Source organism: Aulostomus chinensis, chromosome 13 (genome assembly GCF_037954235.1).
Source record: "Aulostomus chinensis isolate RoL2024-O1b breed Wild chromosome 13, RoL_Achi_v1.0, whole genome shotgun sequence".
NCBI lineage: Eukaryota > Metazoa > Chordata > Actinopteri > Syngnathiformes > Aulostomidae > Aulostomus > Aulostomus chinensis.
In genome coordinates this window covers 9,243,495-9,261,445 of record NC_141332.1, presented here as the reverse complement: position 1 = coordinate 9,261,445, position 17,951 = coordinate 9,243,495, and the positions used below count along the sequence as shown (strand labels likewise).

Sequence of the window (17,951 nt, the reverse complement as noted above, 5' to 3'; positions counted from 1 at the left end):
GTACAATGTAAAAGTATTTTCTTTACTCGAATATTTGCATTTTAGAGAACTTTTTTGATTCCACAACATTTCAAAGACAATATTGTAACATTTACTTTTCTGAACGTATCTGAACCCACTAGTAACTATTTACTTTGAAGGAAAAGATTATTTAATAGCAACACTTACTACTGTAACATAACTTTAGAGGTCACTGGGTCTGATGTAGCACATTGGAATACACAAACATCATATTTCTACGCTTAAAACATCTCAGAATTGAAAACTTCTCATGAGACTTTTACTCAAGTTAACTTAATATTGAATACTTCTGAAGGAAGCCTCAACATGACCAGAGTACTATTTTATGAGGCTATTTCTACTTTATAAATAAATGAACATTGCGCTTCTTCTACCACCGCTGTATCTAATGCATTGCTTTGAAGCATATTCTGATGACTTTACCCCACCTCTTGGTTGATGTCACACTGTCACACATGCGTTGATAAAGACATTTTAAGAAAAATAAAATGCAAACAAGTAGAGAAGTAATCAATACAGCAAATCCAAGCTGCAGAAGATCTGGCAAGGTTTTTTTCCTGGTTACCTCAGAAATATTAAATCCCTTGCTACACATTCATAAACTCCACAAAGAATTAACTCGGTGAGAAGAGCGAATTAAACGTGAAGTTAATTATCAAGAAATTAATAGTTAAGTGGAAAAGCTTTGCTTCAAAATATGCTAAGTGAGGAAAGCTGACTTACAGTAATACATCAAAACTATTTCTTAATGCCTCTTATAAAACCAGACAACACGTGCTTTTTGTGGTTTCTTGTGGAGTTTTTCCTATTTCCAGCCAGGGGGCCACTAGTGACAGTAACACAGGACAAACGTTACATGAAGATTTTAGGACAAATTGTTTTTATTGAGCTTTGAACAGAAGCAATTGCTATCATTTGAGTTTTCTGTGTACAAATAATGCAAATAATTCAGTGTATGATTCAAACTTCCAAAACACCAATGCAAAGCTCAGACAGCCATAACATCTGTATCATTTTTGAATGGATATTTTAGAGATGCCATTTGGCACATCTGCCAGTGAGTTATCAGATTTGTGTGTGCAACAGTCACTCTGAGCTTGCAGCCTGTTGTTACTGAAAGAAAGATTCCACAACAATACCACATGTTTTTCAAATCTTTTTTGGGAATCTGGGGTAAAGATCCTCACCAGTCATACAGCTGGCATCTGTGCCCCTTTGGCTAATTCATGCAGAATGGCAGCACTGTGACTTTGCAAAAGAAAAAAAAAAACCTTGAAAATAACTGTAGCAGTGTGTGATGTAAAAGGTCTCAGAAACTCTTGCCCTTATAAAATCTTTAACCCCAATAAGATCCTTAAAATCAGTTCGTCCCCCAAAGGAGAAACATGGAAAGTATAAATGATGAATGGCTAATGTTCACTGGCTTATTAGTGTCTCAGAAAGGCGTCTGTCTTCTGTGATTGTCTTCTTCTGTGGGTGGGATTTTTGGTTTGCATGATTTGCCGTCATGATCTCTATCCATGGTGCTGATCATTTGATCCTCATGATGTCGGATGTAAAAAAAAATTGTGATTCCAAACCCCTCCAGCAGCCTGATCATTGGCCACGGGCGGTGCACAAAGTCACATTCTATAAACAACAGCCGTTATTATTAGTTTATCCAGTGTTCTTCCGTTTTTTTTTCTTTGCAGACAAAAAAAAAAAACTTTATCCACTTCAAGCTTTTTACCAGACATATTTCTATTAAAAACTATGTAGAACACATGGTTCTAACATCTGCCACATAAAATAATTTTCTTACTCACAAATACTAACAACACCTTTTTTTATCAAGCAAGACTATATAATATTTTTTGGGATAAATTTCCAAATGCCGCATACTCATATTGTGAACTTGTCTGATGGTGGTAAGTGGTTTGTAACATAGGGATTTAATGGTTTAGTTTTATTTAATATGCACTAAAAAGGACATTGCCAGTTCATCACATAATCCTATTTATGGATTCAGGACAGGATTTAAGGAGTGTCTGATACAGAGTAGAATGGTCTTGGTGAATTGTTTTTAGCAAGAACAAAAAGACTGAGAACCTCCCCCATCTCATCAGGCTTTTTAAGAACCTGCAAAATAAGTCTATTTTTTTTTTTTTTTTGTTATTTTATATACACACACTACCAGTCAAAAGTTTGGACACACCTTCTCATTCAATGTTTTTTTTCTTTATTTTTACTACTTCTACATGGTAGATATATACTGAAGTATGTATGACGCAAGATATATGGAATTATGTAGCAAAGAAAAAAAACTTAAATAATTGTAAATGTTTTATTTTAGATTCCTCAAAGTAGCCACCCTTTGCTTTGTTGACTGTGCTGCAAATCCTTGGCCTTCTCTCAATGAGCTTCATGATGTCTTCCCCTGAAATGGTTTTCACTTCTCAGGTTGGCCTTGTCAGGGTTCATTTGTGGAACATCTTGCCCTCTTAAAGGGGTTGGGAGCATCAGTTGTGTTGTGCAGAAGTCCTATTTGACAACTGTTAAGAGCAACTATTCAGCTAAGTCCATCATTACTTTAAGAACTGAAGGTCAGTCAGTCCGGAAAATTCCAAAAACTTTGAATGTGTCCCCAAGTGCAGTTGCAAAAACCATCCAGCGCTACAACGAAACTGGCTCACATGAGGACCGCCCCAGGGAAGGAAGACTAAGAGTCACCTCTGCTGCTGAAGGTAAGTTCATCCATCACCAGCCACACAAATCAAAAGTTAACAGCACCTCAGCTTAGAGCTCAGATAAAAGCCACAGAGTTCTGGTAGCGCACACATCTCTACATCAACAGTTCAGAGGAGACTGCATGAATCAAGGCTTTATTTTAATAGGTGCTAAGAAACCACTGCTAAAGAAAATCAACAAGCAGAAGAGATTTGTTGGGGGCAAGAAACACAAGGGATGGACATTAGACCAGTGGAAATCTGGGCTTTGGTCTGATTAATCCAAAATTTTACATCTTTGGTTCCATCCGCTGTGTCTTTGTGCAATGCAGAAAAGGTGAACAGATGGTCTCTACATGCGTGGTTCCCACCGTGAAGCATGAAGGAGGTGTGATGTTCTGAGGGGCTTTGCTGGTGACGCTGTTGGGGATTTGTTCAAAATTGAAGGCACACTGAACCAGCATGGCTACCACAGCATCCTGCAGCGACACGCCATCCCGTCTGGTTTGGATTTAGCTGGACCATCATTTAGTTTTCAACAGGACAACGACCCCAAACACACCTTCAGGTTGTGTAAGGGTTATTTGACCAAGAAGGAGAGTGATGGAGGGCTGCCCCAGGTGACCTGGCCTCCAAAGTCACCTGACCTGAACCCAATCCAGATGGTTTGGGATGAGATGGACCGCAGAGTGAAGGCAAAAGGACCAACAAGTGCCCAGCATCTCTAGGAACTCCTTCAAGACTGTTAGAAAACCATTTCAAGTGACGACATCATGAAACTCATTGAGAGAAGTGTGCAAAGCAGTAATCAAAGCAAAGGGTGGCTATTTTGAAGAACCTAAAATATAAAACAAGTTTTATTAATAATAATAATAATAATAATAATAATAATAATAATAATAATAATAATAAATAATAATACATTTTATTTTTTGGCACTTTTCTGAGAACCCAAGGACACCTTACAATAAAAGATACAAAAAAAATACAAATAATACATTGAAAATAATAAATAAAATAAAAGACAGAAAATTAAACCGGATAGGCAAGACTAAACAGACGGGTTTTGAGTTTTGATTTGAATTGTCGTATGGAGTCAAGATGACGGATGTGGGGGGGGGGCAGAGAGGTCCAGAATCTGGGTGCAGTGCAGCTGAAGGCTCTGGCACCCACAGTGGTCAGTTTGATGGTGGGGACAGACATAAGAACAGCTGAGGAGGAGCGTAGAACAAGTGAGGGGTGTAGGGGTGGAGAAGGTCTGACAGATATTGGGGGGCCACGTTATGGAAAGCTTTAAATGTGAGGAGAAGGACTTTATATTGAATTCTGTGATGGACAGGTAGCTAGTGGAGCTGAATGAGTATGCAGGTGATGTGGTCCGTGGATTTGTGTGATGATACTGGCAGCAGAACTCTGGAAGATTTGGAGACGGTGGAGAAGATTTTTGGGGAGACCCGTGAGGACTGAGTTGCAGTAATCGATGCGTGAAGTGACAAGGACCAGGATCTTGGTGTTGTGATGGGTGAGAGATGGTCGGAGTCTGGAGATGTAAGTGCATGAAGGCATTAAGCAAAATGATACTGATGTGGGGGGGGGGGGGGGGGGGGGGGAAGAAAGAACACTGTCCAGTACGATGCCAAGGCTTTTGACTTGGGAGGACATATGGACCGAGTGACTGAGTTTTGAATTATTTCGAACTTTTTTGTTTACTATAAAATTCCATATGTGTTCATTCATAGTCTTGATGCCTTTAGTGACAATCTACTGTAAACTGTCATGAAAATTAAAAAAAAAAACATTAAATGAAAAGGCGTGTCCAAACTTTCGACTGGTAGGTTGAACAAAAATGAATATACATATATAATACAATATATATGAATAAATTCATCTTTGTTTGCATTTTGTTTAACTGAAGATTCTGCAGTGTTCAACTGATTTATTGCCAGTCAGAATATTTATTAACTAAACACTATCAAAGAAATAAAAAAATGTGTCTTTGAGAAAAAAGTTGCTCCTTGCTTCCAAAGTACTTAAAAAAATAAGCTTATTAAAAGAGAGAAAATTCATTTAAATTAATTCACACTTTCCACTCAGCCAAATTTTACTTGGAAGAGGATTAAGGTATTGTGACTTACAACTGCACAAATTGCAGTAATTCTGTGAACACACACGCGCGCACAAAGAAAAAAAAATCCTATTTGACGCCGTGGGGAAAACGGAAGTGATCGCGTAACCCCTCTTTTTTAAGCATGCGCAAATCACGTTTCGAAGAAAGGCAGAGCTTTGTCAACAGGAACTTCATAAACACATTCCATCGAGTTTTAGGTCTTTACCGGGTTGGTATCCTTACCAATAACCACGAAGAACGAAGGTGCCACTCTGTCTCACAACATTTATATCTCGGCAACGTCATGGAGGGTAGTAGGCGGCAAAATTGTTGCTGCCCCTTTATTGGTCGAGAAATGTGGAATCAGATGACGTAGCAGTTCCGGGTTTCTCAGCGCTGAGAAAAAGGTAACTTTCGGTCATTTGTGGATGGAGACACAATTGACCGGGCTTCCTCCGCTGAAGGTAAGAATGCCTCGAGGCTGCCAGTTAAGCGGGGTATCACTCGCGAGCTGGCAGCTCTAACGTTAATCTCATTACCTACTTCACCCGGTTGTTGCTTTTTCGTTAATTAAAAGGGATATGTTGAATAACGTACTTTTACATCCCCTTTAGCTGACGTTAACCCGTGGTTGCTCAATGACACGCGCCGTCCGTACCAGCAGCGCGCGGCGGCTTTTGTCATCATGTCTTGTCCATCCCGCTACCCCAATATTGTCAGATATTGGCGATAAAGGAGCTAATTTGGGGATGGATTCGCCTCTGTATTGAGTCAGTAAAGATACCGAAATTAATAAAGACTCAGTGTTGTGCTTAACTTGAAACACCAAATTCTATTAGGGCTCAAATATAGATGTTGCCTCATGAATGCGGCGCAATCATCTTTCGTCGTATTTTGTTGAGCAATTTTTTTTTTTTTTTGTTGCGAAGATGTAGCAACAGACGTGACGTAGTTAGACGTGATTCACTGAGGTGCATCATAGAATGTATGGTGTTTTTTCCCCGCTCGATAGGCAGAATTTGTTTATCACTACATGGCTGACTGTTTGTATCCATCACATATTCAGATAAGTGCGTTGAGCTATTTACATGTCAAGATATCTGTTTTGTGACACGACAAACTGTCCCACATGATTGCTTTAACAAGCACTTGTTCACAGTTTGTGCTTGGGTTCATTTATTTCAAAGTAATGAAAGCAATTTAACATTTAATGACTGTTTTTGAACTGTGTGGTCACCACTGAGCACATCTTGCCCTGGAATGGCCTTTCACCAACCACTGAGTGGGGTGAGGTTTAAGAGTACTGTCATTGGTCCTCTGATGCTCCTGATCCTCTTCAATAAGGGCTGCGGTCATTGGGCAGCAGCCAGCTTCAACACTGCTTCATCCCGCATGACATCACGCACAACCTGTCTAACCCTGTAGAGACAGACATGAGTTTTTAACATCAGGGAGGGAGTTTGCATTGTTGGAACACACCCACCATAATTAATCATTTAATGAGGTTACAAAAGTTCTTTCAGGACAGAGCGGGAGACAGGTGAGTTTCTGACACATAGCAACTATTTTAAGTCATACTTTAAAGCCTTGCTTATTTCTCTGTCATTGAGCCTCATTCATGATATCTTCATATGCACTTTTTTCTTTAGATATGGTTCTCTTTTTTGAATGAATGAATGAAGCCCAATGTTTGATTTGAAGTTCAATTCCATGTAGGACTACTTTTAGCTCAACAGGTATCAATAAATTCCAAAGTATTCCCAACCCTAGTTTATACATCACTGTTTGCAAACTTTAGCTGAAATGGTCCTCCTATATTTCTGGGATCCTCAAAGTTGCACCTCACTCCTGCGCTGGTCGTGAGTATCAAGATGCTAATTAAAATGACATGTGTTCCTTGTGATTGGGTTAATAAAGGTCCCCTCCAGAACAATGTCCCAGATGTCACAAGTGAACAGGGAGAGGCAAGTTGGCATTTTTTAAGCTGGCATGTGAGATCAGCTTATCAGTCCAGCCTTAAAATGTTCATTTTTCAACAATAAGCAGCTTTTTTATGAATTGGTTCCAGCAGTTGGCTATCATAGGCAATCAACCCTTTCCTGCAGGGTTTGTGTCACAACATTGCTTCTTCAGGATAAGAACATTTCTTCTATTGAGCAGGACAACCCTCAATCAATAATATCAATATTCTTTTTGTTTTTCCTTTTTTTTTTTTTTTGAAGGTGCACTGTCATGAGTGGGAAACTGAACACTGACCCTTTTTTAATGCTCATTGTTCCTGGTATTCTGGTATTTGCTTTTTAGTGTATGTGCCTTTTGCTTATCAGTGAAGCTGTAAATACATAAATTGTATATACATCTTTAAGTCCTGTGTTTATTTTGTATTCTTCTGATTTGTTAATTTTCATTTTGTCAGGTTTTTTTTTTTTTTTTTAGTCTGTGTGCATGTGTGTTTACCAGCTAACTTCCTCTTCAGACAGTGTTTGACATGTGACTTGCATTCGCTTACTTGCCAATTTATTCAGGGCAATTTTTAAGGAAGGATTTTTTGGGGCTGAACAATATGAACTACATTAATTTTATTGAGGTGTACCTTTTTTATAAATTGGCAAACGAGTCTGCATTTCTCCTTCTTAATTAGGACTATACATTTTAACGGGTGAAAATGGCAATTTTCAAGCCAGGAAAAGATTTGAAAAAATAAAGTCAAAAGTCGTGGAGATTTGCTTTACAAATACTTTACTATCATACTTGTATACATGAGGCTTGGCATGGTTTTGTCTTAATTATTTTTCATGTATAAACCCGCAATAAATGATCACGAACAAAAGTGTATGACACCTGTTCCAAAAGTCAAATTGATCTAATCGTAATCATTGACAATTTTCTAATGGTATTTGTTTCATTCCAACAGGTGTAACATTTGACAGGGGACTGGATATTCCCATCGTATATTTCTGGGCTTCTCAAAGTTGACCACCTTAGGGCCTTTGCTCTTTGCGAGGCGCTGGATCTTACGTGTTTCTCCTTGTGGACTTCAAATTTGTCTCTCTATCCAGTCTAACACACCACTGCCACCGTTTGGTTGTTGTCCTCACCCAATCCTCCAGTGAACAGCATGGGTGTTCAGTCAGATGCTCTCCTCCAGTCTATCCTCCTCTTTCCAGTCCACCTTCTGGTGTGGCTGTACTCGGTCATCTCCTTCCTGCCGTGGTACTACATCACTGGTGCTGGGCAAAGGAAAGCTCTTTCCTCACGAATCAAGGCTCGCTCAATATCAGGCTGTGCAGAAGGACCTTACCGATCTGTGGACCATTTTGATAACCTGGCCAGGGAGGACTTCCCAGGCAAAGACACTCTAGATAAGCTGTTTGAAAATGCAGTGCAGCACTTTGGAGAGGCTCAGTGTCTCGGCACACGAGATGTACTGAGTGAGGAGAATGAAATCCAACCCAGTGGTAAAGTATTTAAAAAGGTAAGGATGATACTTGAAATGATTGGGGATAGAGATGTTTGGGACTGAAAACAAACCTGTAAGATACTGACAAATTCTTCTCCTGCTAGCTGATCCTTGGCGAGTACAGATGGCTTTCCTACAATGAATTGGACGCAATAGTCTGCCAGTTTGGCAGTGGTTTGGCAGCTCTGGGGCAGAAGCCCAAAAGCACCATTGCAATCTTCTGTGAAACGAGAGCGGAGTGGATGATCACTGCCCAGACTTGCTTTAAGTACAATTTCCCATGTAAGAATGTTACAGCATGTGTATGAACAGTGTATTTATGATGCAATGATAGTGTATCCATTTTTATATCTGCTCTCACTGAGTTTTGTCTTCATAACAGTGGTGACGTTCTATGCCACATTGGGAGAGGAGGCAATTGCATTTGGACTGAACGAAACTGGAGTCACACATCTGGTTACCAGCGTGGAGCTACTTGAAACAAAATTAAAAGTGAGTAAATCCTAAAAGGATATCAGAACATCACCTTCTGAGTAGAAAAAATATAGTTTAAGATGTCATCTTAAAATAGCCTTTTTGTGTTTGTAGCAAAAAGAAATTAAAATGATGTACAATTTTGTACTTCACAATTATGTGCCACATCAGGGGGTATGAATGCTTGCAAGCCACTAACGTATTGAAATACACATATACACACACACACACACACACACACACACATATATATATATATATATATATATATATATATATATATATATATATATATATATATATATATATATATATATATATATATATATATATATATATATATATATATATATATATATATATATATATATATATAAATAAAATCTCTTGATAGATAGATATTGAGAGAGATTGGTGATCCACTGTTTATGTTTAGCTGGTGTTGGCGAACTGGCAATTATTTTGAACATGACTTTTCAAGCTAGTTCTGTAGTTTGACCTTTTTTTCGGGCACGAAAAGGCTGACATTAAAAAATACAGGTAGCTTGTCAGTCTATCATGAAAGGCAGATAAACTTGAGTAATTTTTAGCATTCTTGTAAAAAAAAAAAAAAATTAACTGACAGAAGAATCCCTTGGGTGTTTTATCTGTGGAAGAAACCTTAGCCAGAAAGTGTCATGTGCGAAAATAAATTATCATTGAGCTTGCTGTTGTGACACCATCTTGTTGGGTTTTTTTTTTTTTTGTCCAGAATGTTCTTCCACTGATCCCCAATCTGAAACATGTGATCTACGTGGACCAGAGGAAAGTGAGTGCAGAAGGCTACCCAGCAGGACTCTCCATCCACAGCATGCAGACTGTGCGAGAGCTAGGCATGCTGCCAGAAAACGGTGGGTGTTGCTCAGTCTCACCTTGTTAGAACATGTTTGTAGAATTCAGGAAAAAAAATACTCATTGTAAGCCTGTTTGTTTTGCAGCGGGGCGGGAGATAGTAAAGCCACAGCCGTCCGACCTGGCTGTGGTGATGTATACCAGTGGCTCCACAGGTAGACCAAAAGGAGTCATGATCGTCCACAGTAACCTTATTGCAGGAATGACAGGGCAGTGTGAACGGATCCCTGGACTCGGGTGAGTTTCACCATTGGCCACTGTCTATGATTTAGTGTCATGTGAATATTGTTGTAAAGAGGTTCTCAACTATCTGACATCAAAGGGTGCCACCTAAACCTCACACATTACTGTACTGCACTGATGTTGATCCTAGCTGAATGTAACATTATTTGCTGTTTTGGATGTTCATATATCTGATGATTAAATTTTAGTAATGGCACAGGTGACAAAGTAACAATGATTCCCAACATGTTTTGAGTTATACAGAAATGCCTTTTTATGCCTCTGTGACACGCACACCCATCGCTGGAGGTGTTATGGTTTCATGTTTCTTGCAAATGCTCTCTTGTATTCAAGGATTAATTATTATTAGAAATTATTCTGCGTCTGTAACCATGGCTGATATGTCACTCAAAACTCAAAATGGGAAGACATTCTTCTCTCATTGTCTATAAACAGAAGGTGCTGAGATAATCATCTGTGGCTAAACACACAAACGTGGGTGTCCTTAAGTTGTAGCTGCTGCCTCTAACCTTCGTTATGTTCTTGCAGGCCTAACGATACTTACATTGCCTATCTTCCTCTGGCTCATGTTCTGGAGATGACAGCAGAGATTTCCTGTGTCACATATGGTTGTCGCATTGGCTACTCGTCCCCCCAGACGTTGTCGGACCAAGTAATGCCTGGCTAACCAGTTCTCACAAGTCTTCATCAATCCTGCAGTTCATTGTTCATCAGTTAATTTTTTTCCCTGTTCCCTCTAGTCCACAAAGATAAAGAAAGGAAGCAAAGGAGACTGCTCTGTGCTCAGACCCACCCTGATGGCAGCTGTGCCAGTAAGAACCTTATTATTTTAGTAATTGTGCCTTTTTATTTATTGTTTTTGCTCTTCAGTTCTACATTAACCTTTTTTTTTTTTTTCCAAAAAGGAAATTATGGATCGGATAAACAAGAATGTGATGAGCAAAGTGCAGGAAATGAGTTTCATTCAGAGGACACTGTTTACACTGGGCTACCAGTATAAACTGGAGCAGATCAAGCAGGGCTATGATGCACCTCTCTGCAATGCGTAAGCTCTTTGACTGCTCTTTGAGTGAAATATAATTGAGACATTCCACTTTAAAATCCAACAGGTTAGACTGAACATGAAGGTAGTAACAGGTGTGTTCTCACATGAATGTTTGTGGTTTTGCAGGTTGCTATTCGGGAAAGTGAAGAAACTGCTTGGAGGGCGAGTGAGGATGATGCTATCAGGAGGAGCCCCTCTCTCCCCAGCCACTCAGAGATTTATGAACGTGTGTTTCTGTTGTCCTGTAGGCCAAGGCTATGGCCTAACTGAAACATGTGGAGCAGGCACGATCACAGAGGGTAAGGCTAGATGAATGCGAAGGCCATGAGGAGGCCATGTAAATGTGTCCTAATGCTCTGTTTACAGGAGGCCATGTAAATGTGTCCTAATGCTCTGGTTTCCTCAGTTACAGACAACAGTACTGGTCGTGTTGGAGCTCCTCTCATCTGCTGTGAGATTCGACTACGAGACTGGGCTGAAGGTGTGGCTGAGAAACTTGTTTCATGTACTTAACATTCCATGCACATGGTGTTTACTATATTTCATCTGTGACCTCACATGCTACTTCAATTTCAGGTGGCTACACCAACAAGGACCAGCCAAATCCAAGAGGGGAGGTCCTAGTCGGAGGTCCCAATGTGACGATGGGTTACTATAGGCATGAAAGCAATGACAAGGACTTTTTTGTGGATGAAAATGGGCAGAGATGGTTTTGTACGGGAGATGTAGGAGAGATTTACCCAGATGGATGTCTACAGATAGTAGGTGCGTATCATTAAATGCTATCATACTTAAAGGAACATGCCAACATTTTGGGAAATACATTTATTGTCCATTTTCCCCAGAGCCAGACAAGAAGAGAGATAACCTTCTCTCCTCAGTGTGTGCAGTGGTAGCTGGGACACTTAAGAGAATGTCTGCTGGTTAGCTATGTGCAATGACTGGTAGTGGGTAGAAAGGGTTTGCATACCAAAAGATAAAGCTTGTCAATGTGGTAATCCTCATTCTCTCATGTCAGCCATTAATATCTTACTTGCAGTCGCTCTTCCAGTTGTCAATAAATGTTAGGTTTTGGTGGATGCCGTTACAATGAGGGGTTGTGTCAGATCACTGAGCCCTGTCACTGGATGCAGAAACCATTTGGAGAGTGTGTTTGATGGAGGCATGCTAACATTTCCCAGTAACTAGCATTTATGTGCTGAGCTAACTAGCAGCCAGCTATCTTGTGTGTGTGTGTGTGTGTGTGTGGGGGGGGGGGGGGGGGTAAATCTTGCAGCTGTAGCTTACAGTCATTTAGGGTGTTACCTCTGACAGGTGTGTACCTAATGACAAGGCACTGATGCTGAAGAGACTTTTCTGTTCTTATCTAGATCGCAAGAAGGATTTAGTCAAACTGCAGGCTGGGGAATATGTGTCTCTGGGTAAAGTGGAATCTGCCCTTAAGAATAGCTCTCTCATAGACAACATCTGTGTTTACGCAAACAGGTAAGACACTTTCAAAAGATCCATTCTCTTTTCAAGCTTCTTTGCCAATATTCCTCTCTAAATTCTTAAATGTGATTAACCCTTTAGTTTGACTGGGAATTGTACACACAAACGTGCTTTTTTTGACACAAAAACTGCACATTGGGGCAAAGGAATTTAAGCAAAAATATGGTGGAGGGTCCTTTCAGTCATCATCTGCTCTGCATCATCACTTTTGCAGCATTTAGATACACATATACTCTGAAACTTCTCTCACCCATTAGTTTTCTCTGCTTCCAGCAATCAAACCTAGTAATATGGTCATGTTTAAAGCAAACAACTACAGACAATACCTATCTATGTTCAAGATAAACCTGTTATGCTATTGGTGCTTAATATCTACCTAGTGTGGTTCAGCTGACTGAAACTCTTATCTGTTTTCATAGAAAGGTATGGCAAGGCAATTTTATTTGTAGAGCCCGTTTTCACAAACAGTTTGACTCAAAGGGCTTCACATGGCATCATAACAACATCCCCTGCCCTTAGACCCTCACATCGACTGAGGAGAAACTCCATAGAAAACCCTTTTAACAGGGAAAAATCTGAGAAACCTCAGGGTGAGCAACAAAGGAGGGATCCCTTACCAGATAGACATGCAATAGATGTTGTTACAGACAAGGAAACAGTTTATAATCCAAAATGTGGACTTCTGGTGGGCAGAAAGGTATACTAAGTGTTGGAGAGGTGGTCTCAGAACATTTCCAACTGATATCAAACAGTTTGTAGCTGGAACATGATCGATCTGAGCTTGATCTCACCAAGCTACCTCAGCAAATATGAGGCTAAATGTTTCCTGTAACCAGATGCAGGTTGCATATTTTTGAAGCATCAGAACATCCAAAAACTAGCAGTTTGGATTAAAGAAAATGTTCAAGATGTTTGGGGGGGGGGGGGTAGTACAAATATGCACCTCCAAACATAGAACCTTCTTGATGTTCTGTTTCTCTTTCTCCCATCCCAGACATGTTTGACCAATAAACACAGTCAATATTCTCACCTTATTCTTCTTTTTGGTTAATTAGTGGTTGGCATACCAGCTGTTGGGTGCCTGACAGCCACCAAATGTTGTTTGTAGTGACGCATTTCGGTTCGCTGAGATTTTCAGTGAAAACGAACTGTTCCAAGCGGGAAAAGCTCTAAGGCACACACTAAATGATTGATTCAGTAAAAGAACCCTCTCTTGAAACTTCAAACTAAAGTGATGTTAACACTGGACTTCCTTTAGTGCTCAACATGTTGAGACTCTCCTTTCAGCACTTTCATTTCAGCCTCCTTCAGTCGTTGCATTTTTTGCATCTTGAATTGACTCCCATTCATTTTTGGCAGCCAATACACAAAAAAGTATGTGTTTGTCCTTGCAGTGACCAGAACTACGTGATCAGCTTTGTGGTTCCCAACCAGAAAAAGCTGACTGGACTGGCCATGCAGAAGGGCATAGTAGGATCCTGGGAGGAGATCTGTACTCACCCAGACATGGAGAGAGAGGTTTTGAAGGAGATCAAGATGGTTGCTGCTAACAGTGAGTTGATTTTCTTTTCAAAACATTGTGTTGTCCTCTGTATGTTTTTATAGCAATTTATTCATTATACTGTTATGTGGAAAAACATGGTTGAGCTTAAATCTTTCCTCCCTTTTCATCCACAGTTAAACTCCAGCGGTTTGAGATTCCATTGAAGGTGCATCTGAGTCCTGAGCCATGGACCCCTGAGACGGGTCTGGTCACTGATGCATTTAAGCTGAAGAGGAAAGAGCTTAAGAACCACTATCTCCATCACATAGAGAGAATGTATGGTGGCAAATAACTGTCCCACTTTCTCAATAACAGGCTCTATTCCAACCATAACCACTGTTTAAGGTCTGTAAATAATCCTCCTGTCACCTATTTAGGTTTGTGCACCACTGGTGTACTTATGTATTTGGCCTGAACAAAGAAGCTGTTGGTAGTTGTTAAACCATCTGTGCTGCTTCATATTCTGGTGTATAGAACAGTTTTGATTGTCAAAGAGGTGCACTGAACTAGCAGCTCTTTTTGAATGGTTTGATCAGCACAACACTTGCCTACCATTAGGCCTGGGCCATAAAGCTAGGAAATTAGATCAAGTCTACAAAATTAATTTTCGTACATAATTATTTATGATTTTTAAGAAATATTGCAGGGAAAGGGGTTGACTTTCAGTGAGACTTTTAAAATCTGCCATATTGACAAGCTGAAATATCGTTTTATCACTGCACTTATTCTCACTCCACAAATGCTTTGGTGCCTCACATGTTGGACATGCGTTACATGAAAGGCTGCTTGCGTGTCATACGTAGCACACTCCACAACGAAGGGATATGACTGCTCTGGAGAGGGATCACACTTGGGATTTGTCACTGTACTTAAACTTGGTGTATTTATTAGTGTTGGGAGTTGCCCAGTTAAGCACAATACTTGCTCACGATAACTATAGCATCCTTATAAAGTGATTCTGCTCTTCTCCTAAATTTGCATTTTCTTTTGCTGAAATTTTGAAAATACGGTTTAAACAGTTGGATGGAAACTTGTCGTATGTTGGACTAAGTGCAGTCTTACCTTAGCGACTGGAACACTGCCAAACGTACAATAAACAACTTCTTGGAAGTGGGAAGATTAAATGGCAATGAGTTTTTAATGTCAGCTGCTGTCATGAAACCATCTATTTGGCACCATTTTATTGTTGATATTGTATCGTGGTATGTTGCTAATCACCATTTTATCCCACACCAAGTGTTATGTGCTATCATTTTTCAGTTGAATGAACTCTTAGAACCACATTGCGATGGTTTTATTGCCCAGGCCTACCTGCCAACCACAAGTTTGCTCTGTCACTGTCATGTATTTGTTACCATGCTTTTGTTAACTTGAACTGAAATACTAACCATTGTATTGGTTAGGGAGGCATCATGATAATGTATCGGAGTACTGATGTTACTGTGCCTTCACAATGCAGCACTAGTGTCATCAAGCAGAATTAAATGGCACCTTGATAAAACAGTTTACTCATTTAAGGTGGATTTGTTACATTTACGAAGCTTTAGGACCCCAGAGATACACCAACATGAATCAGAGGTTGTGACTTGCAAAAACAAATGTTTATCAACTTAATTTATTCTGATGAGTGTTATTTGTTTTTAGTGTCAAGTTATTCACAGCAAGACCAAAATGTGTATCATGACTCAGGAATATAAGTAAATGTTTTACTTGTGGGTTGCCTATACATAAAGCATTTCGACCATCTTTGGTGTACAGCTGATTTTCCAAGAGGAAGCATGCGTAAAAACTAAGATGCTTTCCAGCAGTAGCCCCAGTCCTGACTGTAGTGCATAGTTTAACCTCTGTTAACAGGTCCAGGTCACTTGAAGCTAATTCTGTTCTATATCATAGGGGTGTTTTTTTTATAGGAGTTTTTTTTTTTAATGTGTTGTCATGTTAATGGACACAGCACTGTCTGCTGATTCTTCTGTGATCCCATTTGTATTTATTACTCCATTGTGATCACAGGCTTTGTTCAGTGTTCCTCAAAATAAAGATCTTTTCATATTCACTGTTTGTGACCTTTTTATTACAAAAACACAGAAATAAGCTTAAGTTTTGAGCACATTTGTGGCGAAAGCTTCAGCTGTTCCAGTCCTGAAAGCGGAAACAGTCACTAGCGATCTTCCAAACAGGCTGATCAGTGTTGGGGGAAGCCTGAGCTGTTAAAAGGAAGTTCTGGTTGAAGAAACGCTGCTTGTTGCCTTCAAACTTGACAATTCCACCAGTCACCACCAGCAGTGTCGTCTGGCCTTGAGTTGCTTGTTCTGTGAAAGAAGAGAAGAATGGCAGCTCTGCTTGCGTCACTACCATGTGAATGTGTTGTCCATCCTCATATTTACAGTTTCCTTCAAATCAATCAATTGCAGGCAGTCACGGATCAAATGAGGTGGAACGAAGTTGAACTCCGGGTGGCTTCACTAACCGTGAACTGGTTGACAGTCTAGTGTATGTACTTGGAACTCGCTTGATGGCAGTGACTCAAAGAACTCGCCCAGAGCCTCCTGTCCAGATATGGCATTTCCATTCCACACCAGCGTGGCTTTGTCCAGGTAGAGTCGAGTCAGGTTCTGAGGCAATAAAAGGCGATCAATTGCAACAAAAAAAAAAATTGGAAAAGCAGAGTTCTTTACTTTGAGATCAATGCAAGCTTCTTTATAATGAAACTGCAGCCAATCATCAGCATATTTCAAAACTAAAATCCCATTTATATCATTAAAGATGGATTTATGGAGGAGTCATTCCATACTAACTTGTCTTAACTCACATTTAATGTCACAAGTCAGTCATGACAAGTCGGTCAAACATTCACTTCTCAACTTGTTTCTTGTCTGTTCCTCAATGAGCCAAACTTGAAGGGTAAACTTTAACAGTACTGTAGATAGGTTTGGGCAGTATGGACAAAATCTAAAAAAAAAATCCAAGAACTCTGACCAGATCATGATATAAATACTGTGGTAATGCTGTAGGGATTACGATTAGTGCTTTCATAACACAATATTGTGTGTCACAGTATTTGACGACTAATCAGTGGTAGTGTGGAATAGCTAAGACTGAAAAAAGGACAATCAAAGCCCAGAAAATTACTTAATTTCATTATATAGCTCCTGATAAAACCAGGGACAGACACCACCTAACGCGCTATATCCAATTTATGAGTCGATATTATATCACGTATCGCGATAAAGTTGATACTTTCTCAACTCGGCTCGGGCCCAAGTAATCCTCTTCGGTGCTTTTCAATCTGTGCTAAACCAAATGTTGTAAAAGAGTGGTTAAGTCGGTTTGACATTCAACATTCATTCGGTTATCAACACGCACACATAAATATTTCAAAAACAAAACTTGTGGTATACAAAGCGCAGTATCAATGTTCTTAAGAAGATTTGAGACCATCTCATTTCAACGTTGAGGAACACAATAGGTTTGCATTGGGGATATCAAACGAACGCTGAATAACAAAGTTACTTAACCGCCGTATGACTTTAAACAACTGGACGGCGCAGCTCACCCTCCTCTTCTTATCCACGCAGTCATAGTAAATGTTGACGAATTCCTCCGCGTATCTGCAGGACTGGTCGGCGTGGGTCCTGAACTCCTAGGAAGACCATCACACCACTTATTATATAACAATAATAAAACAACAATAAGAGATATCTGTTAATTCAAGTTAGCAATCGCCAGCTAGCTAAGTATCAGGCTAGCTCGTTAGTATTAGCAATAGTGTGTAGCTTAAATTTAAAACGTACCAATGTGGTTGCCATAACAAAGTATGGAGAAAAATGTTTCTACAATACTGAACACTAATAGCTAGGAATCCTTATTAATGATCGATTTTGATTACTTTTCCGAGCAGCTCGTGCTGGCATTGATGCATCAAGTACTTCCTCCGGGTACCGGCTATACCTACCAAATTTAAATATTGTGCA

The 17,951-nt window shown here is 39.8% G+C and overlaps 2 protein-coding genes across 3 annotated transcripts; one reads left to right on the top strand and one right to left on the bottom strand.

Annotated features, from left to right (window-relative positions):
* The first annotated feature begins 4,993 nt into the window (after positions 1–4,993).
* On the top strand, positions 4,994–16,033 carry acsl4a (acyl-CoA synthetase long chain family member 4a). Its single transcript, XM_086223062.1, has 15 exons — positions 4,994–5,297; positions 7,748–8,308; positions 8,398–8,575; positions 8,676–8,785; positions 9,519–9,657; positions 9,745–9,895; positions 10,430–10,553; positions 10,642–10,713; positions 10,807–10,946; positions 11,073–11,245; positions 11,353–11,427; positions 11,523–11,711; positions 12,317–12,431; positions 13,832–13,989; positions 14,115–16,033. The coding sequence occupies exons 2-15, from the start codon at positions 7,952–7,954 to the stop codon at positions 14,270–14,272; spliced, it is 2,139 nt and encodes a 712-aa protein (XP_086079188.1). The 5' UTR covers positions 4,994–5,297; positions 7,748–7,951; the 3' UTR covers positions 14,273–16,033.
* Positions 15,515–17,935, bottom strand: nxt2 (nuclear transport factor 2-like export factor 2). Of its 2 annotated transcripts, none has more exons than XM_086223064.1 (4): positions 17,867–17,935; positions 17,534–17,620; positions 16,448–16,592; positions 15,515–16,289 (listed from the first exon to the last, which is right to left on the bottom strand). In XM_086223064.1, exons 1-4 carry the CDS (start codon positions 17,897–17,899, stop codon positions 16,105–16,107), a joined length of 450 nt encoding a protein of 149 aa, XP_086079190.1. In that variant the 5' UTR covers positions 17,900–17,935; the 3' UTR covers positions 15,515–16,104. The 2 variants fall into 2 exon arrangements, with proteins under 2 accessions (XP_086079190.1, XP_086079191.1); XM_086223065.1 differs by having other exon boundaries at positions 15,521–16,289; positions 17,772–17,921.
* Between the last annotated feature and the right edge of the window lie 16 nt (positions 17,936–17,951).

What these genes read in the sequence shown, in the direction of transcription:
- nxt2 (XM_086223064.1), bottom strand. Translation starts at nt 17,899, where the DNA reads ATGCATCAATGCCAGCACGAGCTGCTCGGAAAA. An exon ending in AGCACGAGCTGCTCGGAAAA is followed by an intron (nt 17,621 to 17,866) that starts GTAATCAAAATC and finishes TGGTCTTCCTAG; the next exon opens with GAGTTCAGGACCCACGCCGA. An exon ending in GCGTGGATAAGAAGAGGAGG is followed by an intron (nt 16,593 to 17,533) that starts GTGAGCTGCGCC and finishes TTATTGCCTCAG; the next exon opens with AACCTGACTCGACTCTACCT.
- acsl4a (XM_086223062.1), top strand. Translation starts at nt 7,952, where the DNA reads ATGGGTGTTCAGTCAGATGCTCTCCTCCAGTCTATCCTCCTCTTTCCA. An exon ending in GATGCACCTCTCTGCAATGC is followed by an intron (nt 10,947 to 11,072) that starts GTAAGCTCTTTG and finishes GTGGTTTTGCAG; the next exon opens with GTTGCTATTCGGGAAAGTGA. An exon ending in CAAGATGGTTGCTGCTAACA is followed by an intron (nt 13,990 to 14,114) that starts GTGAGTTGATTT and finishes TTTCATCCACAG; the next exon opens with TTAAACTCCAGCGGTTTGAG.